Consider the following 19,999-nt stretch of genomic DNA (forward strand, 5'->3'; position numbering starts at 1 on the left):
AGAAACAGACTGGGGAAAAAAATAGGTCCATGAGTTCTTTAGTGAATGCATTAGAATCTCTTTATTAATGGGAACTCTTTAAGTGTTCAAGGTCAGAACAAATGGATGGAGTTGCAAGATAAGGACCAAATTGAGGAAGAATACTAAATGATCTATTCTTACTGTACTCTTCCTTTATGAAAGCTAAAGGTCAGTGAGCTGGATATTGTTCATCCAAGGCTGTGTGCTCTACTGGAGGCACAACACTAAAACTGTATCTGTACAATTAGGACTGAAGACACAGTGCTTTCATTTCCTGCCTAATACAGTTCTAGCTAAAGAACATTAGATGGCTGTTATTTTTGGCAGCCATGCATACTTATTTTTTGTTCTTCGTGGTATGGACTCATTCCAGACTAGATGTTTCTATCCTGCTACAGGGTCAGCTACAGGCTTCACGCTAAGTGTCCCTGAAATTACTCCTGTGTGTGATTTGTTCTGTCGCGACTGAAGCTGACATACTACCAAGAGCCTGGTCTCTTGTTTCTTTAAAGACAGCAGCTTCACTAAGAGGAAACCTTGTTATTATGCCTGAATATTCCTAGCAAAACAAACTTCAGACACATCTGTGTACAGCAGAATCTAGATAACTGTTCATTTTGGATAGTGTTTCACTATGTTAGTGTTTATTAAATAAGGAATCCACTGCTTCTGACAAGTTATGCAAAAAGATCAACATTAATAAATCTGTATTTTATGGTAAAAATAATCTTAAAAAATCAGTTTAATGGGGTTTAGGTGTGGCTGGAGACTGAGCTGGTAAAAATCTGTATATACATTATTTCAAATAACCAATTAGCAGACATAAATTACTGAGGAAGTACACTTTAACTCCTTTCCCCTAGCACCCATTTTCTTCTTTGCTAAGTCTTTGTCTAGATAGATGTCTACAGGCAGTAAACTTCCTTGGGACCACCCAAACCTACAAAAATACTGAAATTTTATATCTTTGCCATTAACAGCAGAGGACAAGTCTAATTAGTCCCCAGCAAGTTTCGTCATAATCATGACAACTTATCTTTTGATAGCATTAAAATATATTTTGATGCTGTAGTTGATTATGTAAAATGCAGAATTTGTGTTTTCTTTTTCTCTCCAGTCTCCTGCACCTTGTTAACAGGAGATACATATTTATATTTTCACTAGTACTTCTATTTGTAGATCCTGAATTTAATATATTTACTTTGTGTCTAAATGATTAATAGTGTATTTAGTTCTCTTAATCAGAAACATAGAAAACCATTAAGGGGAAAACCATTGTGTTACCCAGAACCTTTTAGAACCCTTTTTCTTTCAAAGCTCAGATTTTTTTATTAAGTATCTCAATTTTGACAGGTCTTTTCTGAACATGGAAATCAGCATCACTGAATGTGGAATTAGATGTTGGAATAAATTGGATAGATTAGTGTCATTATGGGTAATGAGACACCCTTGCAATCAAGCTTGCTTCTTAGCAATGAATGTAATTTCAAGCAATGCTGTACAGCTACAAAGTGATGGTCAAAGTCTCTTAAATCAGGATAATTTTATATTTTTCCCTGTATTGTCTTTTAATGCACGAGATTTTATAATATTGTGCATTTTGTTTTACTCTTGTTCAGAGAATGCATGCATTCATATGTGTGTGTGCACAGACACACAAAGAATACATAGCAACATTTCCTTCTCTCTCAACTCTTATCCCTTCGTTACTGAATGTGATGCAGGCAGTATGGTTTTGAAATGTCTCCTTAGAGCAGGGTCTACCAAAGAAGTAAGGGAGGTAAACCTGGTAAGAATTAATTCTCATAGATCTGTCTTCCTGCACTGATTTGTTCACCTTCATGCAAATACTGTTAGAATAGTGACACATGGGTGGCAGTGCTAATCTGGAAGGGACAAAAAGCATGCACTGTGTGTTTGGGGTACTATGGTAAGTAATCACAGTGAGGAGATTCAAACTCCTTCACCTATGGAGTTTGAGGGCAAGTGGTTTTGTTTGGGAGTCTCTGTAATCCCAAGGTTGAAACCCAGAGCTGTGTGTTTTTTAAACAACATTCAAGTTTTTGCTTTTTCTTTAAACAGGTCTGAAATGGATATGTTGTCTGCCAGCTCTGAAGGCATTCTCACAGGCTATTGTCCACAGCAAGATGCCTTGGATGAATTTTTAACGGGTTGGGAACATCTTTATCATTACTGCACACTGCGTGGAATTCCAAAACATGATATCCATAAGGTACTTTCCCAGAACAGATTTGCAGGGGGAACTGAAGCCAGGTTGGGCTGTGGAGTTTATAAAACAATTGTACTTTTTTTTTTTTTTTTTTGCATGAGGGAATATCTAATATTTCAACTGACCAACTTTAGTAATAAGATTTTTCATTACTGATACTTTATTTAAATGATATGTTTTTTCTTCCTTGACTGTTATGCCAGGTTCAAAACACAGTAATATCACTGAGGATAGTAAAACAACACTAATGCAAATGATATACCAACTCTAAAGGAGTTTGTGAATTCTTCAACACCTTCATTATCACACTTGGAGAACTGGGAGGGAAGACCACAGGTTTAAATCATGCACTTATGAAAAACTCTTCTTCAGAGATGGGATTTAACTGTGAAGGAATTAAAAATTGTTGAATGATCATATAAATAAACCAAACATCTGAGTACTGAGGTGGTAGCTGTCGACACACTACTAGTAAATGTCTTAAACATCACAAGATGCTGGCTGCATTCAAACCACCTGCTAGAAGCAGTCCCTAAAATATTCCAGTTACCATACAAGGCCTGGGGTTGTCCAAGGAGAAGAGGCCAAACCCATGTCAGAAAATGCTTTAAGAGCTTGCTAGCGCAGATGATGACAATATCTGGGAATGTCACTGAAAGGTTTTGAATTTCCAGGTACAGATGTAGCTGTGCTGACTAGCAAATAGCGTTCTTTTTCCATAAAGAGGCAATCAGCCAGCCAATTCCAAAGGTTAAGTACCAAATGTGTAAAATGTGGGGGTTTTCTGTCTCTGTAGATGGAGGTTTCTCATCTGATCTGGACTTGAGCAGCTCAGTCTCTTGCGCTTAATTGCATCTCTATTAACATGAAAATACCAGAGTGTGATATGAAAACAGTGTCTGTCATGCCTGCTGTAGAATTTAGTTCCATGCAGTTACTATGGCTCTAGGATTGTTGTCATAACTTCCAGAATGCCACCTGTTGTCTTTTTTTTCCTTTTTCCAGAAGCAAAATTTCATGTGACTGAAATGCCTGTTTTTAATTCCTATCCAACATTTTCCTGGCTATTGCCTTAGGGTCCTCTAAGTGGTTTACAGACAGCTGCTTGTCTGTATTTGAGAGGGCCACCTTCTGATACTTTGCAGCTTTATTTCCTCAGCAGCTAAGTACTGTTCCAGAAAAAGGTATGATTCCTGCAATAGGACACTGAGTATTCAGGGATTACTGCCATCATGCCCCAATAATAGCATCAGGACAGGCAGCATTTTGAACTTTTCCTGTATTAAGCTGATCTGGGTGTTTCTGGATGACAGACTGGGGAGAAATAAAAAAATTCTTACCAGTCTTTGCCCCTTCTCTTGGGCAGTGTCCTGCCTGCCTGGCTGGATTTTTGACTGATTGAACAATACATTTCTTGCAGGCTGCTTAGAAATCATCACACAGTCTCATGCTCAGTTGTTTGCTCTTTGTAACTCCTCCATGATAGCAAAGTACTGACAACTTGAATATGTTTCCCTTGCTCTAAAATATATATATTAAGGGATAATTGTTATTGCATTAAATCCTTCAACTCTGATTACCTGTTTTCTCCATGAACTGACAGCTCCTCTCTAACAGCTGGGCTAAAAGCTTATCATGACTAGCACCTGTCATAGCTCTTTGATAGACACAAAGGTGGCAACACCCCCTCTAGAGCTTTGTAGTCATTCAAAAGGATGCTCTTAAGTGCTTATGTATCTCATAGATGTTATTTAATGCTTTTGGTCTTAAGTGTAATTTAAAACAGGAATCAAAATTTGATTGTTTAATTATGCAGCAGTGCTTTTAAAGCATTCTAAGCATGATTTTAAAGCTTTTATTTGGTCTTTTTTTCATTGTCATAACAAAAGACAATATATTCTTGTAATGCATATGTCCAAATGGTATACCATGTACTATAAATGAAGCAGTTTCTAAGGCACCCTAAGAATGGAAATTTCAGAAGCACCTGAATGACAGAAGTACATAGTTCTAATTAAATTTTGCGGGACTTCCTTAACTCACATACTTTGGGTCATATACATACAGTGTTACTGTCAGCAACCTCACTCCAGACTATAAACTAAGCATATTCCTCATTTGTGAATAAGCTGCAGCACATAAACCCAGGCAGATGGTGATCCTCTGAGAGATATGAAGTAGGAATGAGATTATGATGTAGGCTAAGAAGGACTTTCCCACAGTTAAAATAATTGCCTCAGCCTTGCTGGAAGACTTACTTTTATAACTGACTTGAATTTGCCAAGAAGGGTGTCTTTGAGTGAGAGATGAGTAGGGCTTTTACAGGTAGAGCTTTTAGTGCTATGCTGCCTTTCTGACTCCTGGAGCCGCATACTCTTGGCTATAGTTTTATTTTAGTACTCACAGCTGTGAGAAAAAGCTGTTCAGGTGGCAGTGGCAGACACCTTCTTATTGGTAATACCTCATCTGCAGGCAAATGGAGACAGTAACTTTGAGAAGTGTGAACCGATCTATGCGCTACAGTGGACTCTTAATGCTTTAATCTTACACTCTCTGCAAGCCCTGTCAACACCAGGTAGTAGAGGATAATGCATTTGTGTGTGTGTGTGTGTGCACATGAATTCTGCTGTCATAACTTGATTTGTAACTCCTTCAAGTTAACTAGCCTCCAAGCAGCAACTGTTTTGGAGGATGAGGGGCAGGACTGGGAGCTATGCAGAACTTTAAGAATGGAGAGAGATCTGTAGTGTGCTTACGGACCTGGATTTCGTATGAAAACTGCCCCATGCAGCACTGAGCTTTTCTCAGGTGCCTGGGAAGTTTTCCAGATTGCGGTAAACACGACCATACCAACAGATTTCTGTGCTGTGCCTGCAGGGTGTCCCTCTGCATGTGCACATGTGAATGAGCACTACTGCAAATGCTGTCTCCTGTCTGTATTTGGTGAGGAGCCACAAAGGTAACCTGGATTCCTATAGTTTAGCTGTAGATAACATGAGAATAGCATGCTTTCTGAAATATCTGGCATGCATAAAACCCATTTCAAATGCAGAAGTATTCAGGAGTAATTGATGTACATAAGAGCTTCCACTTTATGTTCAGAACCAGCTATTCTCTGGCAATTAGTAAGCAGCTACTGCCATAGCAGCTCTCTAAACCATTTAGGGAACAGTTCCTCAAGTAGTGTGGTAATTCACATACGAGTTCTGCTTCAAGTGAATTGAATTGATTCTGTGTTATTTAGAGATGAGTTATGTTACTGTGGTGCGCTGAGAGAAGATAAATATTAATCTTATTGATTATCCTGCACCTAGGATGATCTAGGTGTAGGCTTAGACTATTTTTTACAGGCAGCCTTCTGTGCCTCATTTTCACATTTGTGATATAGAGACCGTTCTTTCAGTTATCTTAATTTTTTGTCTGCATAGATTGCAGAGCAGACTTTGTTGCCATATGCTTGCAATCAAGGCACCAAAGGGCTCCTGCAAATAATATTTAGCTACTCTGGTTTACCTTCGTCAAAAACTGAAATGCAGCTATCTGAGAGAAAAATAAATGTGTTTGTCAGTGGGCAGTTCCAACTGTGGTACTGCTATCAAGTGCTGAACAGCTGCTGTGTTTCAACTCAGAGATGGCTGGTGCCTGGAGAAAGTGTGAATTTTAGTTGTCTATAAAGAAAATAAGGCCTGGGAATGCTTTGGAATAGCATCTGTATGGGAATCTAAGCTGTTATTTTCTCATTCCCTCTTGCCTATGATAAATCATTCCAAGCCTGCCTCTGAACATTTGCCAGGTGAGTGTTTATGCTAACATGCACACACGCATATATTCTACAGAGTAGGTTTTGATGTAGAAAGAAACATACATTCACTTTGTTTTTTAATAAATTGGCAAGAAGGCAGGTTACTTACAGGATATGTTGCTGCTAAAGTTATCTATTGAACCACTAACTTCAAGGATCAAATCCTTTGCTAGATAGATTCATCAGCAGCAGGAGTTAAGTGCCTGACATAAAGTTGAGTGCACTTAATGTTCCAAAACAGTAATTAACTGAATGGGAAAGGAGGAGAAAAATGGGTCATTTGCTATCAATATTAAGCTTCATGTAATTTGCAGTTTTACTTTATTTCCCAAACCTGTTCTGAAAGTTTCTTTTTCTGCAAAACTGTTGAAGTCGAGCTTTTGGGCTATTTAGACATATTAATATAACATCATAGTCTTAATTCTTATATTTATTTCTTTAATAGATCATGTTTCAATATCTCAGTGTGTTCCAAAAGACAGCATATAGCTTATTAAAAATATGAAATATTAACACATTAAATTACATTTATGACTTTTAATTGCATTAGAACTTGTTTGCAACACAAGTTTCATCGGGCCTTCAGAGGCAACTTCTTGGGTTGTCGGCTTGGATTTCTCTTTACATTAACTCTCTGGAATCTCATTGACTTCCTTACAGGATGTATTCTATAGCTGCTGGAAATTGGTGTTTGTAAATTCATTTTACAAACATGCAAGCATGCTAATAATTATTGTGGGCAGTTTTATAACACAGGGCTAAAGAACTGGTTTTGCCTAGAAGTTTGACCATAAGTATACACTTTCCTAACGTAAGAAATTTACCAATTCTGAGTTTCCTCAGAAGTAGAATGAATACTGCTTGGTGTGGAATTCATGAATGACTTAGGATATTCAAACTACATTTAGTTCACTTACTCAGAACCTGACACTTTGCACAATTATTTTTGAAGTGTATAGTTATTTCTCAGATGATTTTAGAATTCATCTCATGTTCATCATCATTTGTACTAGGTATGATACACATTTTCAGTATTAGTTCAGGTTTGCTTTGTGATTTGGTTTGGCTTATCCAAAATAAAAATCACAAGATGTCATACACTGTATTTTGTCAGAAATTGTACAAAATTAATACACTGATAAATGCAGCCTTTCAAGTCAGGGTAGACCTGCTACTGAATTTCTAGTCTTCTAATAGAGTGAGTCTTTGCTAATTCCAAGTTCTTCTGGAAGACACACTGAAAATTCTTTATACCAATTAAATTCTTACTTGAATATTAATGGTAATTTTCAAAGAGAGTAGAAAATCATCAACATTAGTGGATACAAAATTACCATCACTTGCTGCTTTTCAGTGTGATGGATGTGACTTGGTTCCCTGGTGGATAAAGGACACCATGCCTACTTTAACCTCTACTCCTACAAATATTAATATGTGTGTAAAAATTCATTTTACCTTACTGCCTCTTCTAGAATAAATGCAGTCTTTAGGAAATGCACAAAGTCTTCGAGGATTTGGGTTAGATTTTGCAGATTGAAGGGCTCATTCCAATGCCTATTCCAAAGCTAGGGGAACAAGTCCAGATTAATTTTGGGAAAAAGAACTTTTGCTGAATATATTAGAATTGGCAAGAGAAAAGTAAATAATTTTAAGGAATATGGAAAATAGGAAAATTCTTACCTGGTAGATGTAAAGTCTGTTATAATCTGGACTGGGGGGTGTGGGGGAGCAGAGGGGTGGAAGGAAAGAGTTTAAATAAATTATTACAGCCATGACTAGATGTAAAACATCTTTAAGGTTCTAGTGCATATAACTATGTCTTTACATTTGGCCTCAATGTTACCAACTTGCTAAATAAATTAATGTATCTCCTCACTCTTCATTGCTGAAAGTAGTTGAAACCAGACATAGAACAGCATGATGAATATGACAAGGAGGAAAAGAAGGTGCTTGTGTATATATCTCACACTCACTAAGGGAAGGAAACCATTAGAATTGTAAATCTCTTGCATAAATATGTATCTGAAGATTTGTCACAAGATCAATTCTGAATCTTATTTAAAGTAGTTTAAGAGGGATTTCATTTTTACTTTATAGTGTACTATGATACAAACCACAAGATACCACTGGTTATACACATAAATGAAGTTATAATGGAGATGTGCAGGCTCCTCCACAATATACCTAATATACAATATTTGTAATTGTATTTTGATAATTTGTTGTTGTTTAGGTTGGATGAATGAAGGTGAGTCTGTTATTACTGGAAACCTATATGATAGACATTAATGAAAAGAAAAGAAGGATGGAAGTAATCTCTTGAAAAAGGAATGAGCTCTATAGTTTGTACTACATTTCACAGTTTCAGATGTGATATGTAGTCCTTTTTTTTGTTATTGTTTAATAACTCTTCAAGCCTGTTATAGTTTGCAATATGTGTTAAATTTGGTGTAAACAATAGATGACACGTTTTCTCACCTTTTGGTCTTAATTTTTTGTAAGCTTTTCTGTACAATTCTCTGTATATTGTTAGTGGATTTGTAGGACGATAATCCTGTTGTCACTAACATGTATGCATTCCCAGTGGCAGTAATGGCAAGTTAGTTTAGTAGAGTAGATAAGCTGCCTACCATATGCTTTCAAGTTGTTCACTTTACAGGCTGTTTTGGTTTGAAAGTTACATCTTAGAATAAAGCTTAGATGCTTGACCATTCCTAAAGCCACAGAATATTTGAATCTGCAGCACTTTTACTGATATACATCAGTAGTGTCTAAATGAAAGTAAACCACTGTGAATTAACTCTGAAAGAGAAGAAAACTTAAACTTTTAATGTAAAATTACCTGCTTGTGGTTTAATGGTTGTTGATTAAAATTTAAAAAACCCACCTCCCTGGATTGAATGTATTCAGAGCAATATTCATAAAATGTACCTTTTGTCTGAGAACATGCATTGCTGTCAGGTTATACATTAAGGAACACTGAACACAAGTGACTGTTAATATCAGTGCTAGAATCCACACTAGAATACTGCATATTTGTACCACTGCAGCATTGTACTTGCTTATAGAGAACCTGCTCTCAGAGGTGTCTCTTATTTTTACATGTAGCACTGAAAAATCTTGCAAAAGGATCACAAATATCTTGATAATTTCCTAAGGATTTTGCATAAAACTGCCTTATTAAAAATATTTTGCTTATAGCAGTTTATTTGAAATGGATAGTGAATATTAATTCACAATATTGTTTATTGATTTTCTTTCTTATTGGATTTTCTGAATTAATTGGAGACTGTCTGTCTGATCTGACTAATCCTTCCAGTCCTTCCTTGCTTTTAGCTGAAGGTAGTTCAGAGGCAGCAAAATGCACCATACTGTTGGGGATGCTCTGGTAGTTTATCTCAGGCAGCAGAGCACCACACAACTACTGGTTTTACAAGAATCTCCCAGCTGTGGTACATACAAGTTCAAGGTATAATGGCTGTATTACATATTTGATCATCCTTTGATGACACAGTCACCCAGCAGCATGCCACTAAACAGCTGCTGCTTTGCAGCGTGTATCTGGCAGTGGCAAGTAGAAAAGTCGGTGCTATGTCCCTTGTGTTTTTGCATGAGGTCTCCCTGGATGGTCCAACAGTAATAGCTGATGGAGGTGGAGCAGGCTCTTGCTCTTTTAAAACTCACCAGTATTTGAAGGAGCCTTGTACATTAGGACTGTCTCTGACAGCTAAGCTAAAAAGACCATAGAGGACAGCATGACTGTTGTCTCCAGCTGTGCTGATGTGCTGGTACAACTTACTCGGATTGCACATATGTATTTAAGCTTGCAATCAAACCAGCTAGGGTCAACTTAACCTTCTCAGTTATTAGAAAAGTGTATTAATTTAACCCTAAGTTGCCTCTTTGTCTTTAAGAGACTCTAAATCCTCAACCTGTGAATCGCTTTCCTGGCTTTTCCTTTTTTTTTTTTTTTTTTTTTTTGTGGCTCATATAGAATTTTGTCTCCTGAATTCTCAGTCACTAAGACACTTGTTCAAATAAACACCAGAGGGTGGGGTGAAATGAGGAATATTTTAGATCATTGATCCATCAACACAAAATGAACACAAATGAACGTTACAAGCAATGATAAACCAAACTTTTCTATATAAGAAAATCCTTATTCTTCGTAGAGAACTAAGGGGTCCTGTAGCAGCTTTATCTGTGTGTCTGGGATTCAAAAGTAGTAATATGCAGCAAATAAGGGTAAATAAGTGAGCAACATGTACATTTGCTTAATATGCATGAACAGAATGTTCTTTCTATCTAAGCACAAATGCTACCTAGTTTGGCCCATCTTTACTGGCCTTTAAATTTCTAAAACACAGGTTGCAGAGGACCTTGTTAACAGGTTACGTCTTAATGCCCATGCTGACCAACTGGTGAGAACATACAGTGCTGGCACAAAGAGGAAGCTCTCTACTGCTTTGGCTTTAGTTGGTAAACCTCAAATACTTTTACTGGTGAGTAAAGGTAATACTGTGCCTATGGTAAACGGTTTAGCTTCAGTTTTGTTGTATTGTATGTTGCTGTAAAGAAAATCAGTTAGTTTCCTGGTCAGTCAAGAAGTAGTTGATACACTGATGTACAACTGATTTGCTGCATGAAAACTTCTTATTCTCCAGTGCTCACAAAAATTAAATGTGAAGTTGTCTTTCCTTTTATTTATTCTTTTCCTTAAGATAGTTGGGTTAGCAGGGAAAATAAAAAAAGGCCCATGGCCCAAATGGAGATGTAATTTCTGTTTAAGATCTCCTTATGTAGAAGAAGAAGAAAAAAATTAAATATAAATATGCTAATGCTTTATGTATTCTCTGATTTGTGTATTATGTGAGAAAAATATATATGAACAATTCTGCTGGCTTCCTTAAGAAGGAGCAATTTGGAGCTAGTGTTATTAATGACTGACCCATGTTTCTCAGGATATTCATATTCCTTGCTATGTTATACTTCATGATTCATGGTTCTTACATTTTTGTTGGATTCACAAACCACACAATCAAACTAATGCTTCTGAATGATATTAATTTGTATTATTTATCACATTTTCATGCTTACATCCAACTCCTCATTTAGGCCTGAAACTGGCCTTTCCAGTTTAAACAATGCCTTTTGTAATGAAGATCAGGGAATTACAAAGCTTTGGGAACTGCATCATTATGACACCACATTCTCTTTATAGTCATTGTCTATTGTTTCACTAGAGAATATTGAATACCCATTTCTTAAGCCCTGGCTGGGAAAAGATAAACCCATTCAATAGTGGAACAAACCTTTCAGAACAGTCAGAGGGAGGGAATCTTGCTTCCCAGAGCTGGAGGGGAAACCAGTGCTCACAGTAATAGATCTTAGGCCAAACAGAACCAGATAAAGCGGGTGTTCTTATGGTGTTCATGTTTCAGAAGATCAGACGCATTTTGCTCCTTCTAAATTCCTACCATTGCCTTGCTTCTGAGCTGAATTATTTTATTTATATTTTATGCTCAAACTGACCCTGGTTCAGTTAGCAAAAGGAGGAAAAAATCCTAAGTCAGTGCTATTTCCTGATCTTAGAAAATGCTTCAACTGTTTTTTAATGTCTTTATGACAGAATGCTACTGCAAGTATCCATTTTAACTTCTTGCTGCAGGGCACAGACTATTGCATATGTAATGACAAAAGGAAAGAAAAATACCTAAACGTGTCAAATACTTTAAAACATTTGTCTGGCTTTAGAAAGCTAGCAGAATTTGAAGCAGTTATTCAGTATTTTAAAAGTCTTTCTTTTTTTTTCTTTGTCTGAAAGCAGATGCCAATATAAACCACTGAATCTGCTTCTAGATTGAATCCAGGATCATAGCTATTAATTTAGGGAATAGTGTGGGTTGCTTTATTTTTATTGCTTTTTGTTAGCTCTCCACAAATAATAGGAAACTGAACTGAATTCTTTTTCACCTCTGCCATTGGTAGCTAAGCACCAAAATCAGCCTCAAACTGGATGTTTCATTTGCTTTGTATCTTGGGAACTTTGCTTTCAGGTTTCAGCTGTGATTCCTTGCTGCAAATACATTGGTCAAAAGCTATACCACCCCAATAGGTTCTGACACCCCTCATAAAATTCCACAGTATAAAAAGTAACTGGAAGAGTTTCCTTCTCCCTAGTTTTGCAGCAATAGAGACTGGCTTTTGACAATTGGATAACATTCCTCCTGCTTCTAAGAACAGACGTAGTTAAAAGTTGATTTAGTGAGGACAGCAGGTTTAGATAGGAAAGAGAAAGGTAATTTTGGTATCTGCACTTCTTTCTTCATGAAAATCTTAGAATCATAGAATGGGTTGGGTTGGAAAGGACCTTAAGATCATCTAGTTCCACCCCGCTGCCATGGGTAGGGACACCTCACTCTAGACTGTGTCACCGAATGCTCTGTCCAACCTGGCCTTGAACACTGCCAGGGATGGAGCATTCACCACTACTTTGGGCAGCCTTTTCCAGTGCCTCACCACCCTTACAGTATAAAACTTCTTCCTTATATCCAATCTAAACTTCCCCTGTTTAAGTTTCAACCCGTTACCCCTTGTCCTACCACTACAGTCCCTAATGAAGAGTCCCTCCCCAGCATCCTTGTAGGCCCCCTTCAGATACTGGAAGGCTGCTATGAGGTCTCCACAAAGCCTTCTCTTCTCCAGGCTGAACGGCCCCAACTTTCTCAATCTGTCTTCATACGGCAAGTGCTCCATCCCCCTTATCAACCTCGTTGCCCTATCCCATCCAAGTGGGAAATTGATTTGCAGTGGGCAGCACTGACTGGGTTGTTGTTTAATCCTGTGGATTCTCTCCGCTATCAGTGCGCTCCTCTCAAAGGGACTCTGGGAGTAACTGCTAAAGGATTTCAGATCCAAACATAGTATCCACATCTTGCTATGGGATGGGCAGCACAAGCAGCTGGGAGTTACTTCTCCACTAGGTTGTACTTGTGGCAGATGTGCATGCAGGGGAGAAAAAGACACCGAATCCCCCCATTCAGTGAGGAAAAACACCTGCAAGTCTCTCCTATTAAAAACCTATATATATGATTGAACATATATATATGTCTAAATAATAATATAATCTATAAACATATTGTATATATATAAATTTCTTTAATAAAATGTGCCTTCTATAAATTTAGAAATTAAACTATATGTGTCAAAAAAACCTGATCAAGTGTGTTTTAAGTGACATCCTGAAAATGAAGCTTTTTAATAAAAAAATATATAATGTTATTGTGAGCTTTGTTAATACGTCATGCTGGGCTGGAGCTGTGGTATGTTTTTCCCATGCTCCTGTATTGGTATTTAAATTTTTCCTGTAGGATGAGCCCAGCTCTGGGATGGATCCCTGCTCTAAACGCTACCTTTGGAAAACCATCCTGAAGGAAGTTCAAGATGGCTGTGCAGCTGTACTGACATCCCACAGGTAAGGTCCTTATCTTAGCAGCCAGTGTATTCGTGTTCTCTCTTCACTTGCACTCAACTGGGAGCAGAAGTTATGAAGGCATACTCATGCTGGTGTGAAATACATGGGTGAGCACATATATCTTGGTATTTTAAGTCAGTTTCTTTGGCTTGTGAAAATTGAATGTGTGTAAATCCTAAATATTTTCTATATTTAATTTTCAAGGATTTGAATTGGCTCAAGGAAGCTGTGGGCACAGAAAAAATGATGCAATGAATTCTTCCTTTTTTGTGTTCTTTCTATTCCATGTTGTGGTGCCTCTTCGTTATTAAACACCATGTTATTCTTTTGCAGCTGGCCACTCTTAACAATCTTTTCAAATGGAGGTGGGAGTCAAAACTCCTCATTTAATTTTATTAAGGATTTTGTTATGCATCAGTGTATGTAAAGAGTGTGCCATGGCATCCTATAGACACACACCTCGTCTGTTTTCTGTATGCAGTAGTAGAAATGGTAGGAGTGACCCCATCCTCTTAGAAGAGAATATCTGAGTTAAATATCTTGTCAATTCTCTGGTATGGTCATTGGTATATCAGTTTAATAGAGCAAACATCAATTCTGTTTTGTAACATCTATAGTAAAATAGAATAAATTAAATGTTCTCTTGGGGAATATAGTATCGTACGTATAATTATACATATAATGGTTTTAAATAAGAAAAAGATCATGAAAACATGCCCTGAGAGGAAAGAACTCATTAGTAAAAACAGCAATGTAAAGTTTTGGCCAAATGAGTGAGCTAGTAAGCGTTTAGGGAGCACAAGTTACACATTGTGAATTAAGTGATGTTCAGGAAATGGTGTTCAGTCCAGATCAAGAACCCTTGGTTGTCAAAGACAAGTTAAACAGGAAAGTTCTGTGGTCTCATTACTAATAAGCTGTAAACAAACAAAATCCATAAAATTGTTCCTAATTACTCATTTAGCTCCACAGATGAGTGACTTGCAGCAGTTATAAGTACAGCGATGGTGTACACATTTCATTTCTAATTAATGAGACATTGTTGTGCCAGATTGGAGGAAGGAGAAATTATTTTATACTATTTATATTACTTGCTGAAGTTCATTTGAGACTTGAGATCCTTTCAAAAGCTACTTGTATAAGTAAAGGAATAAGTGAATATTCATGCATATCAGCAAATAAGCACATAAGATATGGAGAGGGTTTCCCGTGTAAAAAAGCAGGTTTTAAGTTTTGGGGTGTATTTACCTAATTTTCTGAGAAAAGGCTTCACTTTTGTTTGGAAGGGGGCAGGGTTGTGTGAAGGAGGCAGAAATGAGGTCTTATTAACTGACAACACAGTCCTAACTTAGTGTTATTTTGGCACAGCTAGTGAGTGTGTATACCAAAGGGAGCATCAGGAGTTACTGCATCCCAGAAAGACTTGGCTAACTTCCTGATCTGTGGGAAGATGTGTTAGCAACCCCTCTCCCCATCTCTCTCAAATATCATGGTTTGGCCATTCTCACCATATCCCTGTCCTATTTTAAGTAAGTTGTTCCTAGGAGGGTACTTAATTGCCATGCTTGTTCAGCAAGAACACTTGAATTTCGGCTGCCACATGGCTGAGATACACAAGACAACTCCTGTTCAGCTGTCTCAGAGGGTCTGGGAAGTACACGCAGGGAACTGCAGAGTAACAAACAACTTTGACTCCTATTTGAGATGATAGATATATCCTGACTGACGTCCTGTGTCTAAAGAGATGGTTAGGAAGAACCGCTTATTCTATATAGTATTGTGATAAACGCATAAATGCATTGGCTTTCGCAAATCATAGGTGTTGCTATGTGGATATAACTGTATGAGTTCACAATAACAGAAACAAAGCTCGCTAAAGACACAAGATTAGACAACAAGTTGAAAATGGAGTCACATAGCAAAAGAATTTGAAAAGGTAAAAGAAAAAGGGGGGGGGGGTGGGGGGGGGTGGGCCTTGATATAAGAAAAGCTAGTGCCTGGAAAACATAGGGTTAAAGTACTTTTTAGCTTAACTTAGGTTGAAGAAAAAGAATGTTTGTGTTGTAAGTCTGTGGAATTTAGTGGCCCCACTAAACATGAGTAAATTGTTTCACACCGTTATTCTAAAGTACCTTTAGCTTTAAAGAACAATGCTTGTGTTGTAAGTCTGTGGTGAGATGACAGGATTTAGTGGCCCCACTAAACATGAATGAGTTATTTCACACCATCCTTCTACTTATCAGTTAGTTTAGAGACAGAGCCTCCCAAACATCTGCTAGCTTTGGATACTCCTTGTCTGCCCATCCTGCAATAAATTTTGCAGGAAGGTCACAACTGTTCTAAATCTTTGCTAGCTACAGAAAAATTACAGATATGGCTGGTTTCATTTGTTTTGTGATTACTGGGGCATCCAACTGTGCTAAAGGTGAAAAGTACACTGTGAGGAAGACTGCTTACTTCATCTTGAAGACCCCTACTCACAAGAAGACAACTGCTTATTTCATCCTCAAGACCCCTGCCCACAATCGCCGCAGAGCAGTACGCAGACGCCAAGAGGAGGAGACTTATAAGTTCCTGGAGCTAGATATAATATTCCCTGCCTATACGCAGGAATTATGAATATGTCTTGGCTAATGCAATAGTGAAAGTATATAAACCTGTAACAAATACTAATCAGTGCGCCTCTGGCTATGGTCATGCGCCCAGCACTCTTGCTTTTGCTTTATTGACTTTGTCCCTCAATAAAACCCTGCTATATCTATTGGAGGAGTGAGCTCATATTTCACAGTATGTAGAATGGCAGCTCACCTTCCCTAAGCTTTATAAGTCAACGTTATTATTTATCATCTGCAGCAGTTGCATCTAACAGGATCCTGATTTTCTATTCAGCTGTATTTACATAAATTTTGTTTGGATTATAGTGTTTTTCTTCTTCTCCTATCAGACTAAGGGTAACTACTTTTGAAAGGTATGTGCTATGTGCAGGTGGCAAGCTAGGCAAGCTTACTTCATTCTTCTCCCTCTATCCTTTAGCTCAGAATAACCACAAACAGATATTACAGGGAATAATAGAGTTCATGGCTCTCACACTCAGTTGTGTTTCTGAGGCTGCTTATCACGTATTTGCCTGTGGTGGTAAAACCTTGTATTGTGGCCAGAATCTCCAGTTTATTCTGGACTAAAACCATAAATTCCATTTCAAGACTCTCTTCTGGCTGCCATGTGGTAATAACTGTTGGTATGTACTGAACAAGGATTACAATTTGGACTGTTGTTTTTAAAGTCAAAGGTTTCATGTTCCCATTTTGCAGCTGTACAGATTCCTTCCACTTTAATCAAAACTAGGTATAAATAAGATTGTTTGTTTTCATTATTGTAATTTTCTAATTTTTTTTTCCACTTTATTTTGTAGTATGGAAGAATGTGAAGCCCTCTGCACACGTCTTGCTATTATGGTCAATGGAAGTTTCAAGTGCCTCGGTTCTCCCCAGCACATTAAAAACAGGTATTATATGTCAACATCAAACCTTCTACAGCTACATTCAATTTAAGAGCTGGCTAGACACTAATAGTGCCAAGGCATAAATACTTATAACTACTAAGCACACATTTCTTTTCCTGCCATAAACTGAAGTTAAAAAAAGAGCCAATTAGGATATCTTAGCAAGCTAAATTGACATATGGTATTGTTAAATGCTTTGTAGTCTGCACTGGTAATTGAGAAAGACAGATCTGTATCTAAAATGAAGCACTTCTGCACTCAACCTGAGAAATATGTTGTGAGAATTCAACATGTTGAGATGAAATACACTTTGGTTCCTTGAGAGGATTTCTTTTAACAGGAAGAAGTGCTTTTAACAGGCCAGAAGCCAGTAAGACAAGGTACTTTGAACCATCTCTGTTTTCTGTCGATTTCACTGGCAATTGCAGATATTTATGCTATGTTTTCTGAATCCTTTTCCTGGTGTGCATGAACCTCTCTTCTGCTTGAACTCTGTTCATGAATTAAATATCTGTTAATGAGGATGTTTATTTAGAGGATGGGCTCAAACCACCATAAAGGAAACAAGACCAGAAGCTGAGGGAAAAGTTGCTGCAACTTATAGCTATAACACTTACATTCAGTAATATGTAGAATTTTATGACACCCAGACAGTCACTTGTGTAAAATTATACAGCTCATTTACAAGCAGTGATGCTACACTGCTTTGTACTAGCTCAGCATTTAGCACTCTTTAAGTGCAGGCAATGTAAACAAGCTCTCCAGCAATGTTTAGGAATTACTGTCTGCCAGGGTTATAGGACAGAAGTTATCTGTGTCTCAGACAACTTCTTGTCCCTTGAGGGCACTTTTGGCTTTCTGTCCTCCCCCTTGGGTAGAACTTTAGGCACTTATTTTGCAGCTGCATTGGGACGACATGCCTGATTCACATTTACTTTATAAGCTTTCTCCTTCCAAGGGTTTGGTTGGTTGTTTTTTTTTATCAAGACAAACTTTCAGCTAGTGATCTTACAAATTGGATGTTAAAAAAAATTAATTGAACTCTGCAGGTATATTTGGATTGTTCTGTGTGATCATAGCCTTCTTTTTATGTTTGTGCACATTTCAGAGAGTAGTTGCTTTAGTTTCTGGACGTGTGAGAAGTCGCTTTTTAACAGTTTCTGCTTCTTTCGTATCTAGCTTTTTGCCTTTGCCATCTTGTCTCTTATTCCCAAGTTTCATAGCACAGAGTGGCCTGTTTTCCCACTCACTGGAGTGCTTTAGCTGGAGTGCACACACCCTTTGTTCCTTTCTGTCCTGGTTTCAGACACTTTCACAGTAAGACATAGATATCTGTAGAGGACAATGCAGACATTGGACAGCTGAAACTGCTTTTTGAAGATGTACATGTCCCCTGATAAGGAAAAATGGTATTTCTTAGGCACCTCACATGAGTGCATAAAGTTAGCTGGGATAAGTCTGCGTCTCCACTTTTTATGTTTCAGATTCTCTGGAGTGAGTATGCACTTCTGTCTTCTTAGCTTGAGCCTTGAGAGGATAAAATCAGACATTCCAGAAAGGCTACCTCTGCATTTATCTCCCCAGTGACTTTGTCAGTGTTTTGCCTTTCCTGATGTTTCCTTTAGCAACATCTTTTCATCTACCTTTTTAGGAAGCAAGGCATCTCAAGCATGCTCATAAGTATGCATCATACTCATAAAAATAGGGCAGTTATTTCTCAGTTTGCTGCACTGTTTCTGTAGATACACCTGTTTCAGATCACAGTAAGCAAATTGGTGCAGAAGAATAAGCCATATGATATGCTGGAAATATCTTCCAGTTAATTCTGAAGGTATCAAGACATTCATAGATCAGCCATTCAAGCATCAAGGCTATGTGAGCATCCCTCTTAAATTCTCCAAAGCAAGGTTATGCTAAGAATGTTTGGCAGTCATATTCATAGCAATTATTTGTTTAAAATCATTGTAAAGTGAAAAAAAAAAGAAGCACACCTTCTCTCTGTTAAGAATATTTCATACTATCAGCAGTTTTGTGTTCCTTGTATGGCCATGACAGTTCTTTAATGTAGGTCAGTGACATTCATGTGGGGTAATATGTACACTGGATATCAATATTGCTGGGGCTTTCCACAGAAACTGTGTGGCTGAAGTTGCACTAAGATTTTTCATTTAAGGCAGGACCAAAATCCCTTTAACTCTTAACTTATTGATTGATTTGGTCTCCAAATTTTCACACTTATTGCTCAGGAATCTATTGATTTTTTTTCTAAAACTTTAGAACCTTTTATTAGGAAAAAATAATCACTAGCTTTATCAAAAGATTTAATGGATTTAATTAAAATCATGCAGTTGTCTGAATTTGCTCTGTCTGCATAACTTATTATCTTATTTCTGGGAGCAAAAGCCATGGTGGAGAGCACAGTCTTAAAACCTGAGGTACACACAGCTTATTGATAAGGGTGGGTGGTTGGTTGGGTGGGTTTTTTTAATTAAGAATTCAGCATACAGTAAAGACATTTGCATGCTTTCTTCGGAAAAATTTGACAAGTGCTGGGGAGCATCCAAACACTGTTCCTGTTACTCCTGTTATTTTGTTGCTTACTTGAGTTTCCAGACTTCCAATACTTGCCAATACAGTACTCTAGCATAAGCTCCAGGGTCACACAACTAATAAATAAAGTAATTCTTAGTAGATTAAGAAACTCAGTACCTCTGTATAATTCATGTTCCAAACTATTTTGAAGACGATTTCAGATAACCTGCTGTGTTCTTTATGGATGACTTCTGCATCTACATGGGATGCGAAAGGAGGAGAGGAGCAAAATTCTTTTACTTACTACTCCAAGAAAACCATTGAAATAATTAATCTTTAAATTATTTTATTATTTTTGTTTTCTCGCTTTCTGCTCTACCTATGAACATCATGAAAAACTTCCAGGACTTGAAAAAGTATTGAGTTACTCCTTCCTTC

General features: G+C 37.5%; 1 protein-coding gene across 1 annotated transcript in view; it reads left to right on the forward strand.

The window, feature by feature from the left end:
- ABCA13 (ATP binding cassette subfamily A member 13) overlaps nt 1–19,999 on the forward strand; it is a 180,505-nt gene that overhangs the window by 146,923 nt on the left and 13,583 nt on the right. Inside the window, exons 55-58 of the mRNA XM_065669310.1 lie at nt 2,104–2,254; nt 10,421–10,555; nt 13,424–13,527; nt 16,940–17,032. Of these exons, the coding sequence (XP_065525382.1) occupies nt 2,104–2,254; nt 10,421–10,555; nt 13,424–13,527; nt 16,940–17,032 (483 nt within the window). The remainder of the gene's footprint in view (nt 1–2,103; nt 2,255–10,420; nt 10,556–13,423; nt 13,528–16,939; nt 17,033–19,999) is intronic.

This window comes from Lathamus discolor, chromosome 2, assembly GCF_037157495.1.
Source record: "Lathamus discolor isolate bLatDis1 chromosome 2, bLatDis1.hap1, whole genome shotgun sequence".
NCBI classification, from domain to species: Eukaryota; Metazoa; Chordata; class Aves; order Psittaciformes; family Psittacidae; genus Lathamus; species Lathamus discolor.